The sequence below is a fragment of the Protopterus annectens genome, chromosome 1.part1, assembly GCF_019279795.1.
Source record: "Protopterus annectens isolate FY-2018-M chromosome 1.part1, PAN1.0, whole genome shotgun sequence".
Classification (NCBI taxonomy): Eukaryota; Metazoa; Chordata; order Ceratodontiformes; family Protopteridae; genus Protopterus; species Protopterus annectens.
In genome coordinates, this window is record NC_056726.1 from 117,324,281 (window position 1) to 117,348,054 (window position 23,774).

General features: G+C 37.5%; 1 protein-coding gene across 1 annotated transcript in view; it reads right to left on the reverse strand.

Annotated features, from left to right (window-relative positions):
• Window positions 1-418: 418 nt before the first annotated feature.
• LOC122804062 (SH3 domain-binding glutamic acid-rich-like protein 3) overlaps window positions 419-23,774 on the reverse strand; it is a 70,188-nt gene continuing 46,832 nt past the window's right edge. The window contains exon 3 of the mRNA XM_044073733.1: window positions 419-1,236. Within this exon, the coding sequence (XP_043929668.1) occupies window positions 1,171-1,236 (66 nt within the window). The 3' untranslated portion in view covers window positions 419-1,170. The remainder of the gene's footprint in view (window positions 1,237-23,774) is intronic.

A 23,774-nucleotide genomic window follows, 5' to 3' on the forward strand; every position in this document is an offset into this window, starting at 1 on the left:
CTTATCTTTAGTTCAATTATATTTGCCCCGATTGTAAAAGACATGTTCTAAGTGTAAGTTGTCACTTAACACAGAGAGCTGGCTGAGAGCATGTCTTTTGGAATCTGGGCCCCACAGTAAGCCTGTTTATAGTTAGGCCTCACTCTGAAGTAAGTCACTTACACTGAGAACAAGTATTTTTGAATCAGGGCAGGCTTACACTGAGAGCAACTCTTTTGGAATCTGGCCCACTAACTTACTGAATTATCTCATGGTGCTTGTTTATACTATGTTTTGTGTTCCTTCTTAAACCTTATGCTTTTCTAAGCAATATGCGAGTCATAAAATGTTTCACGTATTCAGAAATGTTGGGGGTTTTGTTTACCTGATAGAAGTACAGCAGCGGCCGGAGAAATGTAAGTCATAATTTTCCAGTAAATCTAATAAAAATATTATTTTATTAATCCACTACAGCTTCATTTTATTAATACACAAAACCACAACCTGTAATGCAATGCATTTATTCATACAGTCAGAATACTAAAACTCATTTCACCATGCTGAATGTGTCCCACACTTGATGGATGAAAGTAGTGCTTAATTTTTCATATTACTGTGATCTGGCTCAGCCATTACAAATGCCAGCTGAAGCTTTTTACATTAATACTTGGTATAAATCTAGAATAAAAATTCTTTATGCAATGCACCTTAGTACACCGTTAAACTATAACAGCTATACCTTAATGCCATTTTATTGAAGAGCAAAATCCATTAAAATGTATTAAAGTTTCACTCAATGGATACAATACTGAAATGACATTCATGTAATAGTTTACATCTTACTCTTTCTTTATGTCAGTTTCTGAAGCCTTGTCAGATTGATCATGTCACATTTCATACACTTTAAAATTTGTAGTATATCTTTACTGGAAACAATTAGTGTTCTCTGTTGTTAAATAGCTGTTGTAAAGCCAGAGCACCAGAACTATTTTAAACTGAAAAAGATTACTTTTTTTTTTTACAAAGCAGTTTTAAAACATTAGGCTGTGGTGTTTGCACTTAATTTAGACAACATATTTAACACTGTATGGAGTTTACAATTAAAGCAATGTATTCAGGAGACAGTCAAAAGATATTAAAAGGCTTCCTTCTGTTCAGTTTCATCCACTGTATAAGATGAAATGAATATAATCATTTCAGCTTTAGGAATTCTTTTAACTTTTTATTTTCCACTGCTTCAAAAAATCCAGCATAATCCTAAAAAGAACAACACAAACAAAAAAAAAAATTAATGACAATAGATAGCTACTAAACTTAATTTGTAATGATAGCTTCTGGTGGGTATAGAAAAAAATCTCAGTCACAAAGGTAATTTTATATTCATTTTCAGAATTGTGCCTTCTGGATAAATCCTTCTGAGCCGGAAGCAGCTTGATATGACTTATTTGCCTATTAGTAGTTCACTCATTGCAAGTTTTAGTTTTATGGGTTTAACTGTGCAGTGAGATACATTCAACAGCGCATTATGAGTGTATCCAGGTATATTTTATGCAATGAAATATGTTAAACTTTAAGAGTATTCACATTTTGCATATTTGTGAATGTTTACAAGTATATATCTTGTTAAATGGCCTTTGTTTCAGAATACTTGATGTCTGATTTATTTATTTTTTTTTTTACTTAAGCTTACACTTTCTGGTTTAGGACAAGGCTGCATTCTGGAACATGGCACACAAGTTCAAAAATGCTGGCTATTGCACTATCTGCAAATATACACAGAGCAATATTTGCAACCTCCATAAATGAAAATAGTAAAACTTTGTAAATACAATGTAAAATATATCAAACGTTCATTCATTAATGCAACAGAGTAAAGAAATAACTTCATAGCAATGTTGTGGTTTTCTTACTGTTATACTGCATTGCAGCTCATGCGCACTCGCGTGCTCGCACGCACGCACACACACACACACACACACACACACACACACACAGACACAGTCTAGGGACAGGTTCAAAATTATTTCAGTTGCTGAGACCAAAGAAAGGAAATCATATGAAATAAACCAGTATCATAAAGTTAAAGAAAATTGTAGGAGATAATATAACTGAGCTTATTACATTTTACTAGTTGTCTGTATTTTAACCGATACGCAGGGGTTCCAGATATTGTGTTTTAATATATACATATACAATATATATATATATATATATATATATATATATATATATGTAGGTCAGCTCGGTTTACTATCAAAAGCTTGAAATGTACTTCGTTGTTTGTTCAACACAATGGACTATATCACTGAAAACAAAAAGGTTTTTACATCGACATGTCAAATATCCTTTCCCTGATGTCCACAGTCGACGTTATTCAACATAGCAGAAGGTGACGTCAGGCGCCCAGGATATTCAGCTCAATGTGCCATAAGAATTTCACCTCAACAGCACATGCTTTTACTGTTTTGCAGGGGGGCAAGCCCCCCTGCACCCCCTGCAAATTATTTGTACCAACTCCGAAATCGCACTACAGTGAGGAAAAGGGTAAATTCCCTGAGCCTTACTGTACCACAATCTCAATTCAGAATGCTAAACTCATACTATTGAATCATGCTATACATTTGTTATTATGAGATCATAGTATTCTTGTTCGGCATTGTGCACCTTTTCACCTGTACTTCCCATCAACTGAAGTTCGACCAACTGTATTTCAAGCTATTGATAGTAAACTGGTCAGTTCAGCTGGGTTTGGGAATTTACCCGTTCTCTACTGTAGTTCAAACTTGGAGTTGGTATATATAATTATCAGGGGGAGGAAGGTGCAGGGAAACTTGCCCATCAGTGAAAAATGGCATTTTTTTTTTTTTTCATTATTTTTCATGTTCAAAATTTTTAGATTGATAAAATACAAAGAATCACCTCAATGTAAAATTAAAAGCTAGGAAAACAAGAAAAATATTGACACTAACAGCAACTACAAGATTTATTATATGTTTTTGTTCACTAAGTCATAAAGAACTTCCTCAGAATATTTTTTTATTTTAGAAAAGTATCCACATCTATTATGGGAGATAAGGGGGGCACTGTTGGAGGTCAGGGATTTGTACTGGCAGTTATTTCTTGATGCCATACACCCTTCCAGGTATTAATAAAATAATATCTATAAATTGTTTATTAGCTTTTATGAGCAACAAGCTTTAATTTATACTTTTTAGTACATTTATTACTAATGCACTGCTTTTTATAATTAATATTTTCAATAAGTTACTGTTTAATATGATGTGCCTGATTGTATGTTGAATGATTTTTCACTGTTTGAATCTTGAGGCAAGATTTTAAAAGTAGTGTGTGTTAGAATTATTACATTTTATTGCTTTGTGGAAGAAAACACAAGGTAGTAACATTTTTATAAGTGGGTCATTTGTGGAGTTTTTATTAATCTAAGGAAGTTCTATTGTGATTTAGGGAAACTCTTAATAAATCTTGTGGGTGAGGTATGTGTCAATGTTTCTCTTGTTCTTTTCTCGTTTTAGATCAATGTTTTTGAATGCTGTCTTGAACGTTTACTGTTAAAAGAGACACTCGTGTAAGTGTACACGAGTGTGTGCGTGCATATGGAGTGATTTATTTCTTCACTGAAATTTAGTTTTGCAGTATTTAATCTAATTTGGTTTGATTGATTGCCAGAGCTGGACAATAAACTGCAGCTTGCTGGTGTGTAGTAGTGTAAGTAAATCGCCATGTTCTATTTTTTTATACCACTAGTTTTGGGAACAGTGTATGCTTTTTCATGACTGACAAACACTGTACTATGGGATGTTGTTCTATTCCCAACTGTTGGTCAGTACTGGAGTTGGCATATTTAGAACTGAGTTCTGATGAAGTCTGAATGTGAGTAAGACAAAAGTGCTCAACGTTTCATTAATGTATTATTATTTTTGTACCTGTGCTTTTCTGTTTTGGAGCTATAAGGTGCATCAGTCTCCACAGGTTGTGCAGTTTGATCTGCTTATTTGGGCAATTATCTGTGGTTCTTGGATATTTAAAACTGCCGGAGTGTGGGGGTTGCAAGGTGAATAAAGTCAAACTTTTGGGAACAAGGGGATTTCAGTAAGGTGTATACAGTCAAGTTTGGAACCATAAAGTTCTGACTGCAGGTGTATTCCACTCTAATCTAGGACTGTTTTTGTTCTGTTTCCCATAGCTGTTACTGTGCACTGGTTATACTGCTTCTTGTGCCTCTACACAAAGACATAGAGTGAAAGTGAGAGACAAGTTTACTTTAGGCCACAATTCTTTTTCCAACTTATTCAAAGGTCAGAAGGAAGGCCTCTATGTCATCCCCTCTGTTCATTTTTCTTAAGAAGGAGTGGGATCTAAAGATAGCTGACCCAGCTGCACTTTGAGGATTGAGGAGTTGCTGCCATGTTTGAGTTCCGCTGTAGTACTTTGAGGAGTTGCTGCCATGTTTGGGTTCTGCTGTAGTACTTTGAGGAGTTGCTGCCATGTTTGGGTTCTGGTGTAGTACTTTGAGGAGTTGCTGCCATGTTTGGGTTCTGCTGTAGTACTTTGAGGAGTTGCTGCCATGTTTGAGTTCTGCTGTAGTACTTTGAGGAGTTGCTGCCATGCTTGAGTTCTGCTGTAGTACTTTAAAGAGTTGCTGCCATGTTTGAGTTCTGCTGTAGTGGTTATGCTCAACGTGAAGCCACAATGCTCTGGAACAGCATTTTATTGTTTTCCCTTTTCATGGCAAGAATTTGTTGTAGATAGGCCTGCATGGCTGCAGCTGCCAGTTTGTTTCTTGTTATAAATGGTTAGTTTCCTGTTGGATGAAGGCTTCTGTCAGTTTTTCCAGTCTTCTGGAGTGACAGCCCTTGGCCCACCAAAGCACCCTTCCAATCTGCTAGATTAAGATACTTAATAGAGTCATTTTCTCTCTCTTTCACTCCTACACAGATAGACTCCACATTCATCTCTTATCTGGGATAAGTAACAGGACTTTCAGCATGCTTTGTTAATTAATTCTTCTCAGCCCACATCTTACTATTCCATAAGTGGTTAGCTGTGGCAGAGAACAAAAACCGCTATTATTTGCCATAAATAACATATTACTGATACCTTTTAAATTCCATAGAAGTGCCTTTACCATCTCTAATAAAGCAGAGGTAGAAAACAGGTATTTTGGTAAAAACTCTTGGATATGTATTGGAAGAAAAAATGCCAGCAACACAAATGAGCTTTACTTGGCAAACTCTACAGAAAAAAATAACTTATCAGTAAAATTCAGTTCAGTGCATAATTTCAGTCTTTAACTTGCAAATATAGTACCCTCATCTCTCTCATACCTTTAACAAACATAATAAGTGCAGTATCTACTGAAATTAGATCCCCTTTTACAACACTCTGGAAGCATTTTGAATATGACTTCTTAGTTCTTTAGTCACAGAATCCCGGATAGCATAGCCACACAGGCAAAAGAAAGAAACAATACAATATAGCTCATGTTTCTCTCTCTCTCTCCCTTTCTGGTTATAGTTTTCTTACATGAATTTCAATTATGCCAAAATATTCTCTTTTTCTTCATCATTCTCTCTTTCTCTTCTTCAGGATTTCATCCCATTGTCTCTCAAGTTGCAGAGCTTTTCCTGTGACGTTTTCTCCCAGAATGCCCTACAGTGCCTTTACTGCAGAGCAGTAGCTATCTATCATTATGTATTTAGTGTGGATTTTAGTTGGGCTTGCATACAGGTTCCATCCTGTCTCCGCCTCAGCCTATTAATCCTTTTATCCCATGTCTTCTTGAATGTCTCTGCAGGTTGCCCCTTTATGGTGAAAAGTGAGTTAATGTGCTAAAATGCATGTGTGTATATCATGTAGAGATGTATGTAATACCATTACCTATTTTAATACAAATGGATGAACTATAATGCACTGCAAGTATTGAGCTGTGTGCGGTTAGGTGTGAGATGCTGAGCTGTTTGCATTGTTTATGCCGTGCTTCCATGTTATTTGTAATAAAGTTTTCTGTTTACTGAAACCAATGTTGAATCCTGACATTTCTGGGATAATTCTCACTAAACGCAGTCTGTAATTTATAGCACCACATTACATAGTGCCAGAAATGGGATGTTACTGATAGAAGAGAACCAAAAATGACAAAAATTGTACCACACCATGCAGAGAGATCTGAAAACATGCAGAGATCTGGTCCAGCACCAAAAAACACAATATTACTTTGCTAAATCCTCTTTTTACCAAATTTGAAATGACCATTGTTAAAATACGAACTTCTTTTGTTATGAGGAAGTTTAACCAAGCAAAGTCACTTGACTTCAAAGAACTATTTTGTTGATCTGCCTGGAGGTACAGAGTTGCACAAATTCATATAACAGCAAAACTAAATAAAGCATCACAATTATTCAATGAGCAGTGAGGCTGAGGCCATATTCAACTCCTTTGCTTTGTTTGGGGGCCACAGTGTTACATACGAGCAGTAATTAGTAAACTCAATGAACACTTTGTGCCAAAAAAGAAATGTAATTCAGAAGGACATCTTTTCACAGATTTGTTCAAGCAAAGGACACTTCTGTAGAAGCATTTTGTTGGGTGGTTATAAGAAGTGGCAGAAAACTGTGATTTTAATGGCTATAAGGATAAACCAATAAGAGACCAAATTGTGTTTGGATTGGCTGATGTAGAACTGTCACAAAAGTTACACCTCTAAGTTAATCTAACTTTAGAAAAGGCATTACAAATAGTAAGGGATGCTGAATGGGTAAAAAGGCAGAATGCTAACTTGAACATTGCAAATAATGTGTGAAAAATAAAATGTAAGGTTAATAGCAAGTTCCAGGAAAGCAATAATTTGACTCAGACTAAGTGAATGCTGGAGAAGAGGAAATGCATGGGGTTCTCATAATGAGTTAGAGCAGTATGCTATATATATCAGAAGGTGTAGGAAATGTAAGTGCCTGAGCCATTTTGCTATCATTTGTAAAGTAAAACATATTAAATAGTTTGAAACTGAAAATGTTCATGAAACTAAAACTATTGTTAGGAAATTATTTTCTTGGCTACGACTACTACAGTGACAGGCGTACAAGCGGTGTCTGTCAAGTGCAAATTCTATTCATGGAACAGTTGCAAGTTGATACCGGGACCAATGTTACTGTGATATGTGCTACAAATAGATGTTTCCTGAAGTATCCACAGCTGCATGAGGCAGACACTGATATTCATAGCCCTGTTGGCAAACTCAAGTGCATTGGTAGATTTCTATCCATATCTGAATGGAAGGAGCACACATTTTGAGTTTTGTGTTTATTTGACAGAGAATCCGTACATAAATAATCTGCTCAGCAAAGGTATGGCATGCAAAATGGGCTTAAAGGAAAGAATAAATTATATCAGTGAAGACATGTTTGTTGAAGTTGGCCTGCTGGACTCTGAACCAGTAAAGATTAAATTAAAATCAAATGTTGTTTCATGTGCTTTAACAATGCCAAGAAGGGAGTCATTTTCTTTGCAGTCTAAAGCCGAAGCATAGTTAAATTTAAAATAAAACCTTGGCATTATAGAAAGTGTGACTGAACCAACTAAGTAACATGCTCCCATGGTCCTAGCACTTAAAAAGAATATTTGAGTGAAAATCTGCGTTGAATTGGAAAAACTCAGTGATGTTGTTGTGCCCGAAATGTTTATACTTTCTACATTATATGACATAGTATCCAAACTAGTAAATTAAAAAGTACTTTCTATATTACATGCTTCCACTGATGTCTGGCAAATGCCATTACACAAAGAAAGCCAAAAGTTGACAGTTTTCATTATCCCTGTGGAAAAAGTCTTAATCAAAAAGCTGTCAGACACCATATATGCATTAGTGATATCAAATCAGATGCAAGCAAGTTTGAACAGTAGCTGAGCTGCCAAAGCCATCCCATGTAAATGAAATGAGACAAGGCCTAGGCATGATCAGTTATTAGAACAGGTTTGTATCAGAGCTTTTGACAATTCTCCATCCTTTAATAGACTTGTTAAGGAAAAACATGTACCATGGTCTTGGGGACAGGATGAAGCTTAAGTATTTACCAAAATAAAATAATTGCTTACAATAACTCCTCTGGTAGCATATTATGATGGCCACTAAACACACACTTCTTGTAGCTGTGGTCAAAGTATTGCATTACTCAGGTGAGATGAACAAAGGTCACATCTTACTGCCTAGTGCTCTAGAATACTAATAGATGCAGAATGGAGATGTTTTCAAAATGAAAAAAAAATGCCTTGGAAGTGTGTGAACATGAGGAAAGTTCTCTAGATGCCTATTAGTGCTCATGAGTTTCTATCTCTAGACTGACAATAAACAAGTAATACCATTAATTCATATGGTCTTGACAAAGTGCCACCAAGGTGTCAGAGATTTCCAAAGCAATGTATGTGGCAGGCAAACAACTTATGGTTGCTGATATGATGTCCAGAAATCCTATATTTGACCAAGCATGATCTGAAGCTGAAAGTGATTTTATAGCTCATGTTCAAAGCATCTTAATGACAACGATTTATAATCTGGAGAAAATCTAAACAAGCTGCTCAAACTGATCCTGAATAGAAGTCTGTTGTCCTGGATATGCATAATGGATGGCCAAATCATTGGACTCAAACCAAACAGTTTATGCACAAGTACCTTATAGTCAGGGCACAGTTATCAGAGCATGGCAGCTTATCTTTATATCAAAACAGAATCATGGCTCCCCTCATCAATGAGCAAAAGTGATGTATCAAATACATAAGGAGGATCAGGGCCTCACCAAATACCTACAAACAGCCAAAATAACCATATATCAACTAAGGTATTCTCAACTTAGTGTAAAATGAGTCAGTCTTCTATTACGCATAAACCATCCGAGAGACATTAATCTGTGATGCAAATGCTATTGACAAGGTCCTGCCACTGACATATGTGAGTATGAAGACAGAGCTACCTTCTTGTTGTTGATTACTGTTCATGTGACATTGAAATAATTCAATTACCAACTACAACAAATAGATTCAACACCATGTTCTTAAGGTATGAGATATCAATAGAATTCATTATATACAATGGTATGTGGTTCATATCCAGTGAATTATTTGTGGCCAATTACTGTTTCACTCATACTAAATCAAATCATCACTCTCAACAGTCAAATAATGAAAATGACAGAGCAGTGCAAACAGCCAAAAAAAAAAAAAACAAATATGATAGGAAACCGATCCACATAAAGCTTTAATGGTATATCAGGCTACACCTCACACTTATACAGGTGTGACTCTTTTACAGCTGGTGTAAATCCTTTATAGCTAATGCTTGGAAAATAAATACAAACTGACATGCCAAAACTTAGAATAATACCATAGCAAACATTCAAGTACAATGATCAAAACGCTAAGCATTTGTACAAAAAGTTTTACAACCAATGTCACTTTGCATGTCCACTACATGTCCTACAACTCGATCAAGCTTTAAGTTAGAGGAAAAAATGGCACACTAAAGGCATAAAAGTGCAGAAAAACCACAGAACCACATTCTTACATGGTACAAACTAAAGATGGTACCATAATTTGATGTGACAGGCAACACACTCTGTCACCTCTTTGTAAGTGTCAATCTGAATGCAATGTTCCAGTAAACCAGATGAGTCAAATTAAACTGAAATTAACTAGATCAAGGTCTAGCAAGTCTATTTCTGTTTCAGAGACTAATCTACCTCAATGGAATATCAAGACAAAAGTAGATGTGTAAGATCATTTTTTCATTATGACAGACCAAGTGCTGTCCAGTCTTTGCAACAACCTTCACAGGTGAGTGTCCCTGATCCAGTAGATTCTGTTTTACTTAGTGACTGTGTACACGTTCTGATGCATGTTACAACAATGTCTCTCAAAAGTTCTGTTTTTGCAAGTACCCTGTGTGGCTCCAGCCAGAGTAGAGATGGTCTGCAAGTATCACCCAAACAATGGTCTAGTTGTATTCCTCAACAACGGCAGGCATAAATACAGTCACTAGGGTATTCAGATACTGTGGCTGTTCTTTCATAGTCTTTGTATGTTGTTGCATTGTCATTGCAATCCAGTGACCAAAAATTCCTGTCTCTCTACAAACCAGAAAATCTGCTGGACATTGTCTATACTTCTACAAGGTTGCTAAGGTCTGGAAATCCTTACTTGTTTTCATCAGGTCTCTACCTCCCTTCCATCTTTCAAAACCACTCCGAAAGACTTCCTAGCTAAAATCTGGCTCTGGTCTTGCTCAAATCCAGGATAAACTATATCCCTAAATGTGACCAAGTACATTTATTTATTTATTTATTTATTTATTGACATTTGTTAACCGGTTTTGTCCAACTGGGCTTGTGACCCATTTTCAGTGGAGAGCCAAGGAGAAAAGCTCCAATACATAGACACAATAAAGAATAGTCAGACTTTACAATCAAAAATGTAGCAACAATCTGTTATACAAAAAAGTAAAAAAATAGAATAGCAATGTAAACAGATAATACTTTTTTTTTCAGTGCAGCAACTATATTTATATATATATATATATATATATATATATATATATATATATATATATATATATATAAGGAAAGTTTTAACCAACAGTGTTAATTTAGTAACTTTAGTGTATATCTATAGTAATGTAGTACTTAGATAAGAGGGAAGGGAGAAAGGGAGGTATAGTAGAGTAGAGTGGCACTCAGGTTGGGCCTTGGCAAGGGCACGTTTTGAAGTTAAGTAGGTGAAGTTTAAGTTTTTCTTTAAAGTGTGATGGGCGGATGATGGAACATATATCTAGAGGACATTTGTTCCAAGTTTGGGCAGTGGAATGTTTATATGGGAGTTTGCCTACAGTTTTTTTGGGATAGTAAATATGTAGAAGTTGCTGGTTGGAGGTACAGAGAGTCCGAGGTGGGATATAGCTAGAGATAAGTGACAAGAGAGCAGGACAGGATGAAGGCTTATGAATAATACAGTGAAGCATCTGAAGTTGTGATAGCAGTAGAATTTCAGGGAATTCAAGCCACTGGAGTGAGTTTAGGGCAAGGCAGTGATGTGAATTGTAAGGAGAGTTTGGGATAAACCTAGCTATTTTATGGTAGGTTTGTTGGAGTTTGTTCAAGGCTGTAGTTTGAATGTTAGTGAGCACTGGGGCTGCATATAGCAGGGAGGGGAGGAGCAGGGCTTGAGCAAGGGACAGTCTAGCACTTGAGGTGAGAAATTTTTTATTGCGCTACAGTAAATCCAGTTTCTGGTGTGTCTTTTTTATACATCGGAGCAAGTGAAGATTGAATTTGAGTTCATCATCAATGATGACTCCGAGGAGTTTTGTGTGAGCTTCGGGTTGGATTATAGTTTTATTTGTGGATGAAATAGCAAAGGTGGATTTGTGATGAGTGACAGACTGGGGAAGAAAGAGTAAGAGTTTGGTCTTTTTGAAGTTGAGGATGAGTAGATTATTGGGCAGCCACTGTTCTGTGGATAGAAATGCATGTTGAGTTAGAGTGTGGAGTTCAGTGATATTGTTAGAGATGGATATGAGGATTGAGTCATCGGCATATTGAATGAGAGAGGACTCTTTGCAAGATGTGTAGAGATTGTTGGTAAAGATGTTGAATAGGAGGGGACCCAGGATGGACCCTTGTGGTACACCAGTAGGAACTTGTAAAAAATGGAGAGGAAGAGAAAAGCCATTTAACAGATTTTTGCCTGCTGGATAACTAACTGGAGAACCAGGCAAGGGAGGAAGAAGATATATTTATATTTGCAAGTTTAGATAGCAATAGAGAATGGAAGACAGTATCAAAAGTTTGGAAAGATCAAGGAAGAGACAAGATACGAGTCTGTTGTTATCAAGGGCCTCAGCTATGATATGTGTGAAGGATAAGAGAGCTCTGGTTGTGCTATGGTTAGGATGGAAACCATGCTGAGTCAGAGTGAACAGGTTATTCTGGAGGAGGTGATTGAGAAGCTGTGTGTGTATGCATTTTTCTAGGATCTTAGAGTGGGGAGATAGGATGGCTATAGGATGGTAGTTAGAATGGCACCACCTTTATGCAGGGGAATGGTGAAAAATGATTTCCATAATGTAGGGACAGTGGATTCCTGAATAGATCTATTGATTAAGATAGATACTGGACAGGCTATGGAGTTGGCAGGAAGTTTGAGGAAGATAGGAGGTTTTGTTATTGGTGGAGGGAGAGCAGGGTTTCAGCTTATGAAGGGTTTCATTCCTTATACTATCCCTTTTTCACTTACTTCCTTACTGCTAGCTAATTCTCTTCCCTGACTTTCTCTCCAAATCATACTTCTCAACTTCTTAGAACAAGAAATCTGGACAAAGCCTAACATAATGGGAGGACAAAAACCCCAAAATAGGGGCAGGTTTTAAATATTGCTCTTACAAGCTTAGAAAAAGGCTAGAATAACAGGGTTTAACAGGACCACATAATTTCTGGAGGATAAAAACTTTGAAATTCAGATTTATGTCATTATTTAGTAACTTCAGTCCTCAGTGATTTTCCGGAAAATGACAAATTTTATGAGAAAAAGACCAAACATTTGAGGCGAAAATCTGGACAGTTGAGAAGTATGCTCGAAATATACCATAACCCTATTTTCCCTCACTTCATAATGCAATTCCTATTTATATTAGACTAACTTACCTTTAATTTTTCTACAAACTGTCTAAGATGTCACTAAATATTTATTTATTTATTTTATTTATTTTACATTTGTTGACCGGGCTAGTCTAGCTGGATATATGTCCATTTTCAGTAGAGGCCCGAGGAGAAAAGCTCCACATAGAAAACTAACAGATATAGTACATTAAAACGTTAATTACAAGAATATTATAAGATGATTGCATGTGTTCTAAGGTAAGAAAACATAATAATATTATGAGATGATTACATGTGTTCTAAGGTAACAAAACATATAACAAAAAACAAACATTTTTTATTTTTTTTTTTGTATGAGAAGAGGGAGAAAGGATTTAGAAGTAGTTGGAAGACACACAAAGTAAAGAGTAGCAGGAATAAGAGAACAAAGTCGTTAAAATGGGATTGTAAGAATTAGGTGAAGGGTAGTAGGTTGTTGAGACAGTAAGATGTCATATACCTTGCATCAGTTCTTAACCAATGTTTTTATATTATGTCTAATTTGTTATATTTATGTATTTATTTAATTTTATTTTATTTGACATTTGTTGACTGGGAAAGTCCAGCTAGGGCAGGGCCTATTTTCAGCAGAGGCCCAGGGAGAAATACTCCAAATGCATGCCTTTGGAAGGTGCTGCAGATATTTTTGTTTTATTTCTGAAGATTGTATGATTATTGTTTTGTAATAATTTGGAGCTTTTCTCCTCAGGTGTCTGCTGAAAATGGGCTTCTACCCAGTCGGACTTTTCCAGTAATCAAATGTCAATAAATAAATATCTAATATTTTACCATTTGCTGGTTTATTCCAGATTATTAAAAACAGCTATTGCAAATATGTGCCTATCTGTTCTTCTTGCATTTAGAAAAAAATATGATTTTTCATTTTAAGTGGAGGAGATATGGTGAAAAATGAACTGAAGCTGCTAAAATGCATGCATACATAATATGCAAGTTGGTCAGCACACTGACGCAGTGGATGGCATTTTCATCTCACAGCAAGAAGTTCCCTGGTTTGATTCTTGGCTGTGTTGCCTTCTGTGCAGAGTCTGCATGCCCTCTCTGTGTTCGCTTGGGTTTCCTCCAGGTGCTCCAGCTCCCTCCAGCATTCTAAAGACATGCAGCAGGTGGATTGTGCACTCTAAATTGGCCATAGGTGTGAGTGTGTGGTATGGAAGAACAACTGTGGCAATGTTAGTCACCCCTTGATGTGAACCTTGGCTCTAGATGATTGTCAGTGTTGATGTGACACCCCTACCCCTTGTATACAAATGGGAATAGGGGGTTGTGGATCGACTGATGGCTGGATGGATGAATGAATGAATGAATGAATGGATGGATGGATATAATATACAAGTAATGGTATTGCCCTTTAATACACATGCATGGCATTGTCCATTTAAGAAAGACTCTGTACTATAACACACTGTGAGTACTGAGCTATGGGCAGGTGAGCACAAGATGTTGAAGTGTTAACATTGTTTATACTTTGCTGCCATGCTGCTTGTAATAAAGTTGCCTGTTTACCAAAACCTAGACTTAATCCTGAAGTTTTTGACATGATGCCCATTAGAAACAATCAGTGTCTCACAGCACCATTTGATTGCTTCTACATCACCCATTCTATTGAACAATCTTCTCTGTGAAAAAGTACTTTTGGAGATCTGGGTAGCATATAATCCTACAATCTGCTGCCTTGCATCCTCAGCTCATTTCTGTTGAGAACATTTCCTTCACACCTCCCTGACACGATTTTGAGCAGTAATATTATCCCCACCCTGGTTTCTTCCACTCTCAGGTGAGAAGAGCTCTAGCTCATATAGCCTGTGCTCAGTGTTGTTACCACTGATCTTTTCAGTAGCTTTCCTCTCAGTTCCTTCCAGCAGTCTGATGTTCTTTTCCTTATATGGTCTTAAGAACTGCAAGGCTCTTTAGAGCGGATGTATTACCACTTTGCTTCTGGAATCCATCTTCATGGTGATGCACCCAAGGTTCTATTTGCTGCTGCCATGTTCCTTCCTTCTGTTACCAGTGGTCCTTCCAGATATTAACACTCTCGGATCATTTTCCTGCTCCATTAGTTCCACTCCCCTCTGATACTTCACACCAGGCCTGTTGCTGCTTAAGCTCAGTACTTTTTCTTTGTTTGCAGTCAGTCTCAAATGCTACTGTCTTGCTCACTTATTCAGTCTTTACAAATCCTTTGATAGACTCTTCCCATAATCCTCCACTACTGTACAAATCTCTGTGTCATCAGTAAAGTGAGTGATCATGTTCTCAATTCCCTCAGATAGATCTAAGACAAACATACTGAAGAGTACTGAATCCAGTACAGGTCCATGTAGAATTCCAATAGTTTTTTTTTTAATTCCTGACATTGCCCTTCACAACCCTCTGTATTCTAAAATTCACCATGTAGCTATCCAGTTCCTTAGTCTTGGTCCTTCTCCCTGCCCATCCAGTTTTCCTGTCAGCCTTCTCTGTGGGATCCTGTCAAAGTCTTTGTTGATGCCCAGGTAGACTACATTTAGTGGTGCTTCCTTGTCAGGTTCATAGGTTTTTAGATTTGGTGAGTAATCTCAAGGTGGCCTTTTGGCCATCAAGGAATTTAATGTCTTGGATACAGTGCTGGAACTTGAGGGTACCTATGTAGTCATCCAATTTCTTCTTAAAGGTTTGAACAAATGTCCTGAGTTTAACTGAGAGGAGGAGTTTGTTCTTAAGATGTGGGCATATATCCTCTTGTGTTGAGGTCACTAATGAGGCATTCTAAACAAAGGGCTTCAAATTGTAATGGATTCTTTAATGTTCTGTATGTCAGACTTAGGTTTCTTCTAAAAAGATGATGTGATACAAAGAAGAGAATGATCGTTGCTGTAGTCTTTTAATATAAGACAAGCCTTGAAGCCCTTTGGTTCTATTTGTAAGGAATTGTACCTTCTCTAATTGAACAAAATGGCATTTAAGTATGTTGCACAACAAGGTACAGTGTTTTACAACTGATTTGATACGACTGCATAAAGGGGGCAGTTAATTTTCTGGGGCAGTTATTGTTTCGGCATGGGTCTTAACCTCCACTGAGAATCAGATGTAAAACTCCATAGCATTATGGATGAAAGCAGTTATATGGGTGTCAAATTAAATGTCATAGTCTACAAAGACTCCAAGGCCATTTACTATTTTGCTAGTGTTTAGTTGTTCCATCACAATATTGTATAAAACTGATTTTTTTTTTCAAATGTCAGACTGTTTTACTTTTTGGCATTGAAGACAAAGTCTTGTCTACTGGGTCATTCATATATAATGTTATTTGATGAATAAAGGGAGGTGCTGCAGACAGGGCTAAGGTTAATGATCCAAAGTTTGCAGTTATCTGTTTAAGTCAGATACCTGAGTCAGTTATGACATGTGAAAAAAAGATACCAAAAGCAAGTGGCCACAGGACAGATTTCTGATGCTTACCACTGATGATAAGTTTGGGGAGGATAGGAGTTCTCTTGAGCATAGGAGTTCTCTTGTTCCTACCTGTTATATACAACCAAGTAACCAGTTTCCCATGCAAGTTACTGCAACTTCATTTATCTTTCACTAAATTTTTATATGAATTAGCAGTCATGGGGTACTGTTTTGAATGCTTTAGTCAGATTTATTTAGCCTATATGGACAAATAAAGCTTCATCCAAGATAGTGATAACACTCTCACAAAAAATGATGAAGTTAATTATGCAAGATCTACCTTTGGGAAACTCATACTGGATTAGGCCATGGAAAAGGAGTTGAACAAGTTTCCTGATGATTCTCTTCATCACCTTACACAGTTTGCTTATAGAGCTGATCAGTATGTAATTACTGAGGTCTGTAGAATGGCTTCCCTTGTGCATGTCCAGTTTTTAATGCTTTATTAAGAATGTGAGGGGGTATACTAGGCTATTTTTAACAATAAAACTTAAGCTTTCTGGAATCAGTTCTGCTCATACGGAACTAGTGTTTCTGGGCTTGCTGAGGACAAAAGCGATATTTTTTATATTAAATATATCACATAATATAGGCAGCCACATTTTCTGTTTATCTTTTTGTACTCATGTTTTTATTTGACCTTCTGTTTCCTGTTCATTTCAATGGAAAGTGGTAAGTGCATGGAACAGACAGACAAATATTCTGTTTTTTTTATTTGATTAACTGTTTCCCATTCTCATAAATGATAAATAATAATTGCATTGATTATGTGATTTGTGTATGGAACAGGGCTTTGCATGGTTATTGTTCATAATTTAAATATCCTGTATTTAGGTCCATGGGTCATACTAGTACACAGATTCCAAACTGGTGGAACAGAGAGATGAACCCAATCGCGATTTTTTTCCTTCCAATAAACTGCAATATAACATTAGATACATTAATAGTCTTGTTTTTGACTACCTTTTATGCCAAATTATTATCTGTTAATGTCCTGTTACTAGGAACTTCCTTCTTCTTCTTCTTTCGGCTTTTCCCGGTTAGGGGTCGCCACAGCGGATCACCTTGTCCACACATTGAATGGCAGTGGAGTTTTACGGTGTCGAGTTGCCAGCCCGGCGCCCAACCTTCCACAGAAGGTACTTACTAGGAACTTCCTTATTGCCAACAAATGTTGTATAAGTCTGCTGCTAAAAAAATGACACACTATTGAACCCAGAAACTGTAGCCTTTCCTCATATGGTAGATAATGACGCACTGGAATTCTTTTAGAGAATGTTCTGTATCTCTTATACAAAAAGAAATGATTACCATTTTAGCAGTTCTTCATATAGAAAATCAACAAAACAATGGTCAGAACAGTAATTTGATCCATAATATTCCTAGAGGACAGTTCTTGTAAGTAATCAGGATATGAAGAAGAAATTGTAGCCTTCTCAGCCTTTTGTCTAAGATCAAGAGTGGAGGAAGAAGAAATGTCTTGCAAGAGGATGTTATACCAATGATATTTGTGTGATGTATTAAATTATAGAGGCACTAACAGTTTAAAATAATTAATTGATTGTGATTCATTGGAAGAATAAGAAACCAGTAATTTTAGATAGTGCAGATAATATAATTTAATATTTGTGGCTAATTATCATGGTGCAAGTAGACAAACTGAATGTTTTATATAAAGAAATCAGAAAACTCTACTTATCAACAGAACTATATTAACTGAGCTGGGGACACATTTTACTTACCACCAGGGATACAATTTTAAAGATATTGTAATAAATCCTTGAGTAACAAAGAACTATGTAATAGAATATTTAACAATGTTGCATTAAAAACAGTCATTTTTGGTACAAAGAAATGCAGGAACTGTAAGTGTATTCAGTACACTGAACCCATTAAACATTTCATCACTAGCAGGCAGTTTTACTTGAGTTGCTCACCTGACTATCAGACCATGAGGACAGACACATGGCTGTATGAAAAACGGTCATCTGATCATTAGATTAAGGGCGATATTATACATGGTTATATGTATATGTAAATGTTTTATATTGGAAAACTAAAAGAACATTACCCACTCATATATTCTAGTAAATGTGATGTTAGGAAGAAAAACATAAACAGTGTAATAGCAAAGCACATTTTAGAAACAGATCATGTTTGTGACTACAAGTTTATTGTTTTGCAAGTAGTTCCAAAGCATAAGGCAGAAGAAGATTATAATAAACCATAAATTAAGGCAGCAGTTATGTTGCAGTACATAGAACCTGGGGTTAAATCAGTCTGTATCTTCTTATTCTTCTTCTTTCGGCTTTTCCCGGTTAGGGGTCGCCACAGCGTATCACCTGTTTCCATTTCTTCCTGTCCTCTGCATCTTGCTCTGTCAAACCAACCACCTGCATGTCCTCTATCACCATATCCATAAACCTTATCTTAGGCCTTCCTCTTTTGCTCTTACCTGGCAGCTTCATCCTTAGCATCCTTTACCCAATATACCCAGCATCCCTCCTCAGCACATGTCAAAACCAATGCAATCTTGCCTCTCTGGCTTTGTCTCCAAACTGTCCAACCTGGGCTGACCCTCTAATATACTTATTCCTAATCCTGTCTACCCTCGTCACACCCAGTGCAAATCTTAACATCTTTAACTCTGCCACATCCAGCTCTGACTCCTGCCTTTTTGTCAGTGCCACTGTCTCCAACCCATATAACATAGCAGGTCTCAGTACCATTTTGTAGACCTTCCCTTTCACTCTTACTGGTACTTGTCTGTCACAAATCACTTCTGACACTCTTCACCACCCACTCCACCCTGCCCGTACTCTCTTCTTCACCTCTCTTCCACACTCGCCATTACTCTGAACTGTTGATCTGAAGTATTTAAACTCATCCACCTTTGCCAACTTTACTCCCTGCATCCTCACCATTCCTCTATCCTCCCTTTCATTCACACACATATATTCTATCTTAGTCCAGCTGACCTTCATTCCTCTCCTCTCTAGAGTATATCTACACCTTTCCAGGGTCTCCTCAACCTGTTCCCTACTCTCACTACATATCACAATGTCATCTGCAAACATCATAGTCCACGAGGACTCCTGATTGATCTCGTCTGTCAACCTGTCCATCACCAGTGCAAATAAGAAAGGGCTCAGAGCTGATCCTTGATGTAATACCACCTCCACCTTAAACACATCTGTCACTCCCACTGCAGATCTCACTGATGTCACACTACCCTTGTACATATCCTGTACCACTCTTGCATACTTCTCTGCCACTCCCGACTTCCTCATACAATACCACAACTCCTCTCTAGGCACCCTGTCATATGCTTTCTCTAAGTCCACAAAGACACAATGCATCTCCTTCTGACTTTCTCTGTACTTCTCCATCAACACTCTCAGAGGAAACATTGCATCTGTAGTGCTCTTTCCCGGCATGAAACCATACTGCTAATCACTATTATACCATGATCCCCCCAAAACGTGCACGTTGATTGGCCAGCGTGCCCGTTGTAAATCGAGTTATACTAATGGAAAAACGTCTGGTCGCCCGGACTTTTTTCCATTAGTATAACTCACTATGTTAAATGGGTTTAACATAGCGAGACAGCTTTAAAATAAAGCGGAGATCTCCGTTGCTTATTTTAAAACTGTCGTCGCCATGTTAATTATATACAACGATATATGTTTTAAAAGTATTGGAGAAAAAGCAAGATCTCCGTTGCTTTTTTTTTTGTTCGCTATGTTAAATGGGTTAACACAGTTAAAATTAGCAAAAAGATGTCCGTTGCTATTTTTAAACTGTCATATGTTAAACTCATTTAACATAGCTACAAAAAAGCAACGGAGATCTTGCTTTCTCCTCGCTACAACTCTGATGTACTGCGCAGGCGCGCAGTACATCAGAACCGCCGCGATGCCAGACATCTGCGGAAGGGCAGTAAACAGGCATTACTGCCATTATTTAAGAAAAGTAATAGTTTCTTTTCTTAAATAATGTCATAATTATAATAGCAATAACCCACTTCTGGGTGTGGTAATGCTAATTTACCCATGGTTGGCTTTGTTTGGTCCCTCGGACCCTCGGGACCAAACCATGCCAACCGTGGGTGAGTAAATTAGCGCACCGGGTTATTGCTATAATCATCACCTCCCTTCTTAACCTAGCTTCCACTGCTCTTTCCCATAACTTCATGCTGTGACTGATCAGTTTTATCCCTCTCTAGTTACTACAGCTCTGCACATCACCCTTATTCTTAAAAATCGGTACCAAAACACTTTTTCTCCACTCCTCAGGCATCCTCTCACTTTCCAAGATTTTATTAAACAATCTGGTTAAAAATCCCACTGCCATTTCTCCTAAACACCTCCAAGCTTCCACAGGTATGTCATCTGGACCAACAGCCTTTCCATTCTTCATCCTCTTCATAGCTATCCTTACTTCTGCCTTGCTAATCCATTGCACTTCCTGATTCACTATCCCTACATCATCCAGCCTTCTCTCTCTCTCATTCTCTTCATTCATCAGCCCCTCAAAGTACTCTTTCCATCTGCTCAACACACTCTCCTCACTTGTGAGTACGTTTCTCTCATTATCCTTTATCACCTTTACCTGCTGCACATCTTTCCTAGCTCAGTCTAGCCAATTGGTACAGGTCCTTTTCTCCCTCCTTAGTGTCCAACCTTTCATACAACTCTTCATACGCCTTATCCTTAGCCTTCGCCACCTCTCTCTTTGCCATGCACCTCATCTCCTTATAGCCCTGTCTACTTTCTTCATCTCTCTGACAATACCACTTCTTCTCCAACCTCTTTCTCCGTATACTCTCCTGTACTTCCTCATTCCACCTCCAGGTCGCCTTGTCCTCCTTCCTCTGTCCAGATGTCACACCAAGCACCTTTCTAGCAGTCTCCCTTACTAGCTCTGCTGTAGTTACCTTGCTATTTGGTAACACTTCACTGCCACCCAGTGCCTGTCTTAACTCTTCCCTGAACTCCACCTCACAATCACCCTTATCTATGAAACAGTTTCTGAAGAAATAAAAAATAATTAAACTCAAAATAAATGACCTTTGGTAAACCTTAATGATGTAACTAACTGCCTGAAGAAGTTGAGTAGTTAAATGTATTTAAAAATGCATCAAAATGAGTTTTAATCTCACACTAATTTTAACCTGATGAAGGGCATGCTTTAAATGTGAAAACTTGGCATTTTATTTACAATATACAATATTTTATTGGATATCTGTAACTGTGTGGGTATCTTGTTCAAGGAATGGAAACAATATGTTTAACTAGTATTGCATGACCAATAAATATAATTTATCACTGTAGGGGTTGATATGCCCCAGTGACAACATTGCAGTAGTAGAGGGGCACAGACAGTCAAAAATCACATCTGAGGAGCAGCTGTTACCTAGAGATGGAAGGAATTCCTTGCCCACACTAGACAGTTCTAGTGGTAAAGATCAATCACTTGCAAATCTCTGTCACCAAAGGATGGTCTGGCATGGTGCAAGTTCTTACAAAAAGAGGAAGACAGGGTGAGGAGCACAGAAAGAGAAAGAGGCAGAGATACACAGAGAACGAGACAAAGGCAGAGTGAGCAAGAGACATGTGACCCTCTACCTCTTGGGTCAACTAATGGAGTAGTAGAATGGGCAAACTATCCTACAGATTATTCCTTATATACGTTGTGGAGTAGTAACATGGGCATACATCCCACAGATTATTCCTTATATCCATTGTGGAGTAGTAGCATGGGTGTACATCCCACAAATTATTCCTTATATCTATTGTGGAGTAGTAGCATGGGCATACATCTCACAGATTATTCTATATATCTGTTATGGAGTAGTAGCATGGGCATACATCACACAGATTATTCCTTATATACATTGTGGAGTAGTAACATGGGTGTATATCCCACAAATTATTCCTTATATCTACTGTGGAGTAGTATCATGGGCATACATTCCACAGATTATTCCTTATATCCATTGTGGAGTAGTAGCATGGGTATACATCCCAAAATTATTTCTTATATACATTGTGGAGTAGTAACATGGTCTTACATCCCACAGATTATTCCTTATATCCATTGTGGAGTAGTAACATGGGCATAAATCCCACAGATTATTCTTTATATCTGTCATGGAGTAGTAGCATGGGCGCACATGCCACAGATTATTCCTTATATCCATTGTGGAGTAGTAGCATGGGCGTACACCCCACAAATTTTTCCTTATATCAATTGTGGAGTAGTAGCATGGGCATACATCCCACAGATTATTCCTTATATCCATTATGGAGTAGTATCATGGGCATACAGTCCTCAGATTATTCCTTATATCTATTATGGAGTAGTAGCAAGGACATACATCCCACAGATTATTAGCATGGGCATACATCCCACAGATTATTCCTTATATCCATTATGGTGTAATAAACATGAGCATACATCCCTCAGATTATTCCTTATATCCATTGTGGAGTAGGAACATGGGCATACATCACTCAGATTATTCCTTATATCCATTGTGGGGTAGAAGCATGGGATCACATCCCACAAATTATTCCTTATATCCATTGTGCAGTAGTAGCATGGGTGTACATCCCACAAATTATTCCTTATATCCATTGTGAAGTAGTAACATGGGCATACATCCCACAGATTATTCCTTAATTTCATTGTGGAGTAGTAGCATGGGCATACATCCCACAGATTATTCCTTAGATTCATTGTGGAGTAGTAGCATGGGCATACATCTCTCAGATTATTCCTTAGCTCCATTGTGGAGTAGTAGCATGGGCATACATCCCATAGATTATTCCTTACATCTGTTATGGAGTAGTAGCATGGCCATACATTCTACAGATTATTCTTTATATGCATTATGAAGTAGTAACATGGGCATACATCCCACAGATTATTCCTTATATCCATTGTGGAGTAGTAGCATGGGCGTATATCCCACAAATTATTCCTTATATCCATTGTGGAGTAGTAGCATGGGCATACATCGCACAAATTATTCCTTATATCCATTTTGGAGTAGTAGCATGGGCGTACATCCCACAAATTATTCCTTATATCCATTATGGAGTAGTAGCACGGGCAAACATCCCACATATTATGCCTTAGATCCATTGTGGAGTAGTAACTTGGGCATAGATTCCTCAGATTCTTCCTTGGATCCATTATGGAGTAGTAGCATGGGCATACAGCCCTCAGATTATTCCTTATATCCATTGTGCAGTAGTAGCATGGGCATACATCCCACAGATTATTCCTTATATCCATTGTGGAGTAGTAGCATGGGCATACATCCCACAGATTATTCCTTATATCCATTATGGTGTAGTAGCATGGGCATACATCCCACAGATTATTCCTTATATCCATTATGGAGTAGTAGCATAGGCAAACTTCCCAGATAAGCCTTAGGTCCATTGTGGAGTAGTAGCATGGGCATACATCCCACATATTTTTCCTTATATCCATTATGGTGTAATAACATGGGCATACATCCCTCAGATTATTCCTTATATCCACTGTGGAGTAGTAACATGGGCATAGATCCCTCAGATTATTCCTTAGATCCATTGTGGAGTAGTAGCATGGGTAGTAGCATGGGCATGCATC